The sequence below is a fragment of the Colobus angolensis genome, unplaced genomic scaffold (genome assembly GCF_000951035.1).
Source record: "Colobus angolensis palliatus isolate OR3802 unplaced genomic scaffold, Cang.pa_1.0 Scaffold473, whole genome shotgun sequence".
Taxonomy (NCBI): Eukaryota; Metazoa; Chordata; class Mammalia; order Primates; family Cercopithecidae; genus Colobus; species Colobus angolensis.
Window position 1 is genome coordinate 1,464,715 of NW_012118188.1, and position 8,880 is coordinate 1,473,594.

Consider the following 8,880-nt stretch of genomic DNA (forward strand, 5'->3'; position numbering starts at 1 on the left):
TGATTCAACATATGTCTGAATATCAGTGTAGCTCAAAGAGGATGGGATCTAATTGAAAGTATATTCTATTTATCCAAAAGATACAGAAACCCTGGAGTTAGAGACATATTTTTGGGTTTCAGAATAATCCTAAAAATTTTAACTCTGTAACCACATTCTGAACAATATTTGAGTTTATCCAGTTTCATGAAAGTTTAATCTCATTCAGGAAACTAGTGAAATCAAAGACTTAATTCTCTAAAGCATGTGTTAAACTTACTCTATCATAAACCTCACGATTATACATAGTCTTATAATAATCTAGCATTAGCATTTTATCTGTTTTTAATTATTAAGGTTATAATTTCCATTATTAACAGATTACATATGTTGTTAAGCAGTGAAAGTTATACAAGTGTATACCGACAAAAATGCACAGTAAAACTAACTTCTGATGATATAGGGATGCAGCTGATCTAACTTAACAACTTTTAAATTTTCTGTACTAAAGAAAAAAATTTTTGTATATCTGATTTATACATATTTTAGAATATTCTTAATACTTCTATAACTCTTAAGAGCAAGATAATGATGCTAAATTATGTTCACTTAAGCAAAATATATGGTTGAACTGATTTATAATACAGATTAACAAAAATATTCATTTCAAGTAACATTTATAATTGAGTAGTTTAGAAAAGACCAAGAAAGAAGACTGGGTACATAGGAACTCCACCACTGAACTAACCAAGGCCCACATTATGACTACAATGCAAGATTAAAGAGAATAAAACAAGAAGCTCTTGCAGGAAGCTCACTATATATAGTACATTCACTTTTTATCAATCAAAATAACAAAGTTAGGTTACCTTCAAATCCAACCAACGCCATCCAAGTAGATAGTGGGACAGAAAAAAAGCTTAAGGAGAAAAAAATTACTCTTCAGGGACATTATGAGAACATTTCAGCTCCTGTGGATGTAACTGAGTTTTAAATGTAAGATATAAAAAACACAATTTTTTCCTCAAATCTAACGAATCATGTACTGAGGGCTGTCACATACCACACACCTTATAGCTAAAGGATATCACGTTTACGAGGGTTCCCACTTCAAAATCTATGATCCTGTGGGAAAGACTCTCTCTACTACCGGCACATGCTATTCTCTTGGCATACTAGCTGCCCCAGCATCAGAACAGAAAGTGCAGGTATGCCATCAAAATCATTCCCAGTGAACAGTTATTTAACTGTAAAAAGTAGCCAGTTATTTAACGTCAGCCTACACAAAGCTAAAATTAAAAAATAAACAGACCAAAACACACACAACAACTGAGGAATCAGACAGCAAAAGTGGCCATTGCTATGTATTTCCATACATCATAGGAAAAGCTGTGAAATTTGATGGTTTATACCCAGAATTGTAATAACTCATTTAATCTAGAGATCAACACCCTAGCTGGGGCCACTATCACATATTATGGAGCCTACTTCAATAACCTTCTAAATTTCATCTTAATCCCTTTACAATCCTTTCTGGCCCCTACTGAACTCTCCAAACTCATTTCAAGACATTATCCCCTTTGTTCACTATCTTCTAGCCATAATAGAGAGGTATCCTTTCAGTTCCTCAGGCAAGTCAAGCTTGTTTTGGCTTGGAGTCTTGGCACCTGCCGTTCTCCAGATCCAGGGGCTCTTGACAGGACTCTCGTCCTTCCTAAATGTTAGCTTCCTCAGAGAGGGTCTCCCTAATCACATTATTTTCAATCACAGGATCTCATCCATTTCCTTCACTGCAATTTTATCAGACAAAATTTGTCTATTAGCAGTAAACTCCATGAAGGCAGAAACTATGTGTGTTTCATTTTGGGTTTCATTATATACCTAGAGCCTCGTGCAATACCTGGCAGAAAAATGGGCATTTAACAAATACTCATTAAACTACTTATCAGGAAACCTCATTAAGACAGCTGATAATCAAAGATTATGCAAAACATACTCTGATAAAACAAAGTAAATATTGTAAAACCCAAGTACTAAAACCCAAGCATCTACACTCAACAATCAGAATGAACTCGTCTTACTTTATATGCAGTTCAAATAAGGCTAGCTGTTTTACTTCCAAGTACAGCTGATCAATTACAAAGAGAGAGGAAAGTAAATCAAAAAGAACAGCCCACATATGAAATTTAAATGAAAGTGCCATTTAGAGAAAGTTCTCAAACTCCAACATACCTCAGGGCCACTAAGGCATCAGTGTGTATCAATCTGATAGTCGTTTTTGATTAAATGATTCCTCTAGTCAATTAGATAATTCTGATCTATGCTCAGAGTCTTGTTTTAAAGCAGAAAAGCATACATCACATTTTAGACTGACATCCCACAAAATGGTAAAGAGTAACCAAAAAACTGTGCATGCAGGGTTAAACATCAAAGTATGTCATAAGTAATAATTTGTTGAATGCCTATTAATTAGATAAATTCTGACTCACACATAACCTCTAAGGTGGATACTATCCTCTTTCCCAGAAGAAAAAACTGAAGTTGGGAAAGGTTAATTTGCTTATGGTTACTGTTAGGAAGTGACTGAGAATTGAAACCAATTTGCCTAATATTAAAGACCATATTTTTTCCACAGTACCATCTATTACTTTCCAAATATGTCTGACAGAATCACACAGCACTCTTACCAAAACTAAAAATCCCTAAACTCTTCCCTTCCAGACCCAAGATTCTGACTGGGTCAAAAGTCACACACACACACACACACATACACACAGCACACACACACACACACACAATCTTATACGGAAGGCACTAAAAGGATATTTAAGAGCATCTGTTGCTACATGTTATATTTAAAGCTTAATTTTACTAAGAATAAAATCTAAATCGCTTTATAGCAGATTAGAAACCTAAGCCAGACATAGCTATCAGATATTTGAAAGATTTCTTTCTGAGTATACAGCTCACCTAATATCCTGGGCCTTTAACCTGTTAACAGTATAAACTCCAGCTGGAAATCAAGAGTAGATCTCAACTTAATAGTATTATTCTTTAGAGTAATATTATTTATTTAAATTATTTAGAATAGTATTTGATTATCATAATAATTACATATAATTTACTTTTCACCATTTAATCCCTCTTTTCTACTTAGCTAGTCATATAAAATTTTAAGTACTAATCAATTTCATATTCCTTGGTAGGCAAAAATCCAACACTGAACTCTTTGGACCAAAATGTCATATAAATTCTCAAATTCAAATACAGTAAAAACTTTGAAACCTCAGTTAATTATCATAGTTCTCATTTCTTCAAGAAAATCTATGCATTAGGAAGTTTTAGTAGTTGGTCCAAATAAAATGCATAGAAGTTTTTCTTCATATTACCAAAGGTATATCCAAATTATAATCAAATTAATTTCCTCTCAAACCATATGGAAGAAGAAAAATCTCTGGGAGGCCACGCGTGGTAGCTTATACATACAATCCCAGCATTTGGTGGGGCTGAGACAGGAGGAACACTTGAAGCCAGGAGTTCAAAACCAGCCTGGGCAACACAGTGAAGCCCCATCTCTACAAAAACCAAAAAAAAAAATTTTTTTAAAAATTAGCCAGGCATAGTAGCGTGTACCTGTAGTTCTAGCTACTTGGGAGTCTGAGAAAGGAGGATCACTAGAGCCAGGAGGTCAAGGCCACAGTAGGCTGTGATTGGGCCACTGCCCACAAGCTTGGATGACAGGGCAAGACTCTGTCTCAAAAAAAAAAAAAAAAAAAAACTCTTGAGAAAAAAAACAAAAAAGAGTTATAAAAAAAAATCTACCTTAATTTGATAATTTCCTCACAATTACCAGATTTCATTTTTTAAAACAGAGGAGCCATTTATCTTTTCAATGTGATAAGTAGTCTATTATAGAATATTGTTTGCCTTTGTTAGGAGGTGCAGAAAGAGAAGAAAACAGTGATTCATTTGGCAATTCTGACAAAATCCAAAGATGTATACAATTACTTCATTCATTTAGAAAATATTATAGGAACTATAGTAATCTAGACACTATATTAAAGAATAAAGAAAGATCAATAAACACAACCTCTGCCCTCAAGAACTTTATATCCTGTGGAGATACATCAATGAGACCTTCAAAAATTTGAAAACAGAAACCTTAATCTTTAGAAATAAACAGAATATGTCTTAAATATTATGCTGGGTGGGAAAAAGAGGTTGGAATTATAAAGTTTAACAAAATTGCTTTATTGAAATGATTCTGTAATTTGGCAACTCACATTCAGGTCTCTTACTGCTAACCACAGCATCTAGTAGCAGTCCTGAAATACTGACACATTTCAAGACAATTTTTTACTAACTCTACCATTTGAAAAATCGATAAATACTAAGGTGTTCTTGTGATGTCTCTTATTCAAAAATCATACTCCATCCCAATGTACTTTCCAAACATTTTCAAGTCACATTTCTAAATCTTTAATCTTCCATAACATATCTGGAATGAAAACAAGCAAAAAGTGGTTTCCGACAGCCACTGATAAAAACTGGTGTTGAAGGACAAGGAATGATTTGTGGAGATGGTAAGATTACACCTCAAAAGAGAGTACATGAAGACACAGTAAAATTACAAGAGAATAACATTAGAAACAAACCTCAGCAAAATAACTTGGCTCTATGACAGGGCTTGAGTTAGAAGTCAAAGATCATACATACTCTAGGAAAGCCCCAAGTTTGATTCTGATATAAGAAGGGTAGAAAGTGGGGATGGGAGCAAATAATGTCTGTTATAATGACAGATTACCTAGGAAATATTGGCCTAAAACTACTTTTAAATTCTAACTTTTAGACTGACACATCTTTTAGAGTTATCACTGTGAAAAATGAAACTCTTCAATAAATGATCAACATATTTTGCAAATATATTTTGAAGCATAAGGAACTCCATAACTTTAAAATATTAACCAATCTGATCAAGACTACCTAATAGTCTTTTTACAGTATTACTGTTGCTTTTAGAAACTATTTTTCCTCATTGTCAGTTATATGAGAAGTCACCATGAAAGCAAAAAGGAAATCTACTTTTAATTGAATCATAAGTGTAAGTCTTTTAGGTTACATGTACCAAAATATTATGCAATAATAGGAACTTATTATTTATCTTCCTTCCTTCCAATACCACTTTCCTCAAAATATGCTTCTGCACAAGATTTCTCCATATTGCTACATAGAAATCTAACAATGAAGGGAAATATTATACTTAACAGAAGAATGTCAGAAAAGAATACTGATCATGAGAGAAGTATAAAAAATAAGTCTGATTTGGGGTCAAGATGAAAACATTTGTATTTAAAAAAAGGAAAATATTTGTATTAAAAGCCACTTTAAAGCAGACTTCAGGCAAATTAGACATGTTGCATCCTATGTCACAAAAATCTGATTATGCCTAGAGACCAACCTAGAGAATGGAAGGTAACTTACTTTCTCACATCACCACAACGACATGCCAATCATGTCACGTGAGAATACAATAGTTTCTAAAATAAACAGTAATACTGTAATATATTAAAGTAGAAAAAAAGAGCAGAAAGGCCTACTCAAAGTTACATCTGTGAAAAACATATGGATTGATCTATATCCTTCCAGACTGATCTAGACTACAGATGATTCAGTTTACATGGTCAATTACTTTCAAATTGGTAAGGGAAGACTGCTCTGATCAGCACCTCAGTTTAAAAAAAAAAAAATGGTGGGGGAGGGGGTGTGAGGGGCAGTGACAAATTTAGCCAGTCTTACTACAACTTTTCTAATAGCTCCTCCCATTTATATTTAAAGCAAGAAAAACTGAATGTGCTCAACAGTCATAGTAACACATATGCACCAATTCTAAAAACCTTTATAGGTGCTAACTGTGCTATCCATTGGCATAGTGTGCTAGTGTGCCTGGGAATTATGCATGACAGAGCCATGTTAAAAAAAAAAAAAAAAGTTTTGTATTATTACCTATGTGCCACAAAACAGGCTTAAATTTTCAATGCAGAAAGATCCTTATTGTCATCAAAATACTTCAAACAGTAATTGAAGCACATACACATTGCTTAGAAATCAAAAATAACACTAAAGTGAATCACTGTTATGTTTGACAACGGCAATTCTAATTTTTTAGTACTTTGTTTTACACCTGTTTCTCAAAGTGTAAAACTATATCTGAGGAGGATAATAATAAAAACTAGTATCTACTGAACATAGTACCACACACGGCAATAAATTCTTTCCATGTACTATCTCATTTAATCCTTAACAATCTTAAAAGGTATCGACTGTAACTACCCCCATCTCAACTAAAGGTCATGAATAAACAATTTATCCAGGAAGTAGCTGAGATAGATTTTAACCCAGAGCCCAGAACCAAGATAAATGGGAGAAGAAGGAAGTTGCTGAGGAAGATCAGAGATTTAACTCCCAATGTAAAAAAGCATACTGTTTATTGATGATAGATAATCCCTCCCTATAACCTGGAATAGTTTTCAAGCTTGGCTACACATTAGAATCACCTGTGAGACTGTATTATTTATTTATTTATTATTTTAACTATCCACACCTAGGACCCTCACTCAGTACTTGGCCTTCAACTGGCCTGGGGTGGAGCAAAGACAAGGGTCTTTTTTTAAAGCCACCCAGGATTCTAATGGACAGCTAAGTTTGAAAACCACTAATAATTCTTTCTACCCTATTAATCTCTCCAGGTAGCCAACTACAATCAAGTTTACTGATTACTTAGGTTCTGAGCACTTTGTCCACTATTACATTTTCCACTTTCAACAAAGTGCTTAGTTTTTCTTCTCCTTAACAAAGGTAACATTACAACTACAGCGGCGTCTTTTTAAATGACAAGATTTAGCTTTTCTTTGATATGAGGAAAAGTAGAAAGAGGGATAGACGGCATGACAAAGTTTGGAAATCACTTCTTTAAGCATCCACATACTCCTGAGGCTTAAAACAATGCAAAAAGATCATAAAAGTCAAAATAAAATCAAATGGCAGGTTATGAATTCTGTGATATATGTTAAAAGTTTAATATCCATGATATTTGGTTGTATTTCTTAAGCTGGTGACAACACTTAGAAAGTGTTATTTTGGTGATAAATTCCACTGTCTTGTCATAGTGCTGTGATGGCAATTATGCAGTGTTTTTACCCTGTTAAGTCACCTGAATATAAACTAACAGGTGCTAAAGAAACCAAAGCATTACATAAGCATACTCAAACAACAATACGGCTGGTCATAAGAGAAATGCAATTATTTTGCTGACAAACTTGCATGAGAAGTCTTACTGTTTCCCTAAGTTATTCACAGCACATCCCACTCACTCTTCACCAAAATATAATGAAGACTATTCCAGACATTTTCGAACTTGCTGGCTCTTTTACTGAAAAGTTGAAGAAGCACAGAGATACCTGACAAGTATCGAAGTTTGATCTATGATTTGAACAAGAGACCTAAAATGGGAGAGTATCAATACATCAAGTGGTACAAAACTGTGGACTTCATAGAGAAACATTACAAAACTTCCTGCTTCCGGACAGCTCATTATTTGGTTCAAGTCTTCACATTCCTTTATTTGTCATGGTCTTTCCGAAAGCTTTCATTCCTTATTGTTTAATACCAAACTTTTAATGTTACTAGTGGGACTTTCCAAATTAAGAAGCCCCAACTTCAGGACTACAGTTTTCCCTCAGTAACCTGAGCAGAGTGTATGTCCCTCACGTAGTTTTTTGTTGTTGTTGTAAACATATTTCTTTCTGTACATCTTAAATTTGTGTTCAACCATATATTTTTATCACGTACAACTACAAGAACTTGCATTAGCTGTGCGGAAATGTGTGGAAGAACTGGGAGAACTGTGGGTATGTGTGAAACAGACACGACAGGGAGCTTCGCTGCCAATTGTCACTGAGGTCTCACACGACCCAGATCTGGCCTCTGAGCCATGTCACTGGGTGCAAAGGCACAGAGAACCACAGGATAACTGGGCGAGAAAACAAGGAGGCTCCCCGGCAATACACCCTGAAGGGGAAGGGTGGCCCGCAGGACAGACCCTAATGAAAACCCGTGCTTACTGGGATCGTCACATCGCCCGGGCCTGTAGGGCCTGCTAAAGGGGTGTGTGGAGGAGGAAGGACAGCGTCCGTCCCCACTTCGGAGACCCAAACAAACGAAAATAAGCCAAGTTCTCACTTCCTGGTCGCCGACTCTTTCCGAAGGCCATCGACACCCGACGGACACAGGGGAAATCGGGCTCCCGTGGAGTAACGGGGCCCACCCCAGCCCGCACCTCCCGCCCTCGCCCTTCTCCGGGCCTTACACGGTGACGTGACCGGAGCCGCGGACGACCACCGGGTCCGGCGAGTACTTGAGCAGCTGCTCCTCCAGGGCCCGCTCCTCGTCCTCCTCTTCCTCATAGATTTCGTCGAAATCCGCCATCCTGAGCCTCCGAGCGCCCCTGCCCAAAGGGGCCTGACTCCCGGGATTGGCGCCGGGGTACCCGCGGGCGAGGCGGCGGAGGCTGAGGGGAGTCGCCGCTGCCGCCGGCTCCGAGGCCGCGGAGTTCGCTGTCGGCTCTCTCGGCTCCGGCTACAGAGGAGATGGGGTCGGGACCGTCGCCGCCACCGCCGCCGCCATTACCATCAGCAATAACAACAACACAATGTCAACATCCGCCCAGAGGCCAACACCTCCACAAGCACAGACGCCGCCGCCGCAGCAGCAGCAGCAGCAACTCAGGCAACCACAGCAACAGCCTGACCCACCCGCAGCGGGAGCAGCCGGCTATGGCATCGCGAGACTTCCCGGGCCTACGGGTGGGCGGGAGCGTGCGTGGGAGCGTGGGCGCGCGGACTG

The 8,880-nt window shown here is 37.4% G+C and overlaps 1 protein-coding gene across 2 annotated transcripts in view; it reads right to left on the reverse strand.

Moving 5' to 3' along the window:
• The window catches only part of CHIC2 (cysteine-rich hydrophobic domain 2), a 55,893-nt gene extending 47,039 nt beyond the window's left edge, over positions 1–8,854 (reverse strand). For both annotated transcript variants that reach the window (XM_011958764.1, XM_011958765.1), the window contains exon 1: positions 8,345–8,854. In XM_011958764.1, coding sequence (XP_011814154.1) covers positions 8,345–8,463 — 119 coding nt within the window. In that variant the 5' untranslated portion in view covers positions 8,464–8,854. The remainder of the gene's footprint in view (positions 1–8,344) is intronic.
• Between the last annotated feature and the right edge of the window lie 26 nt (positions 8,855–8,880).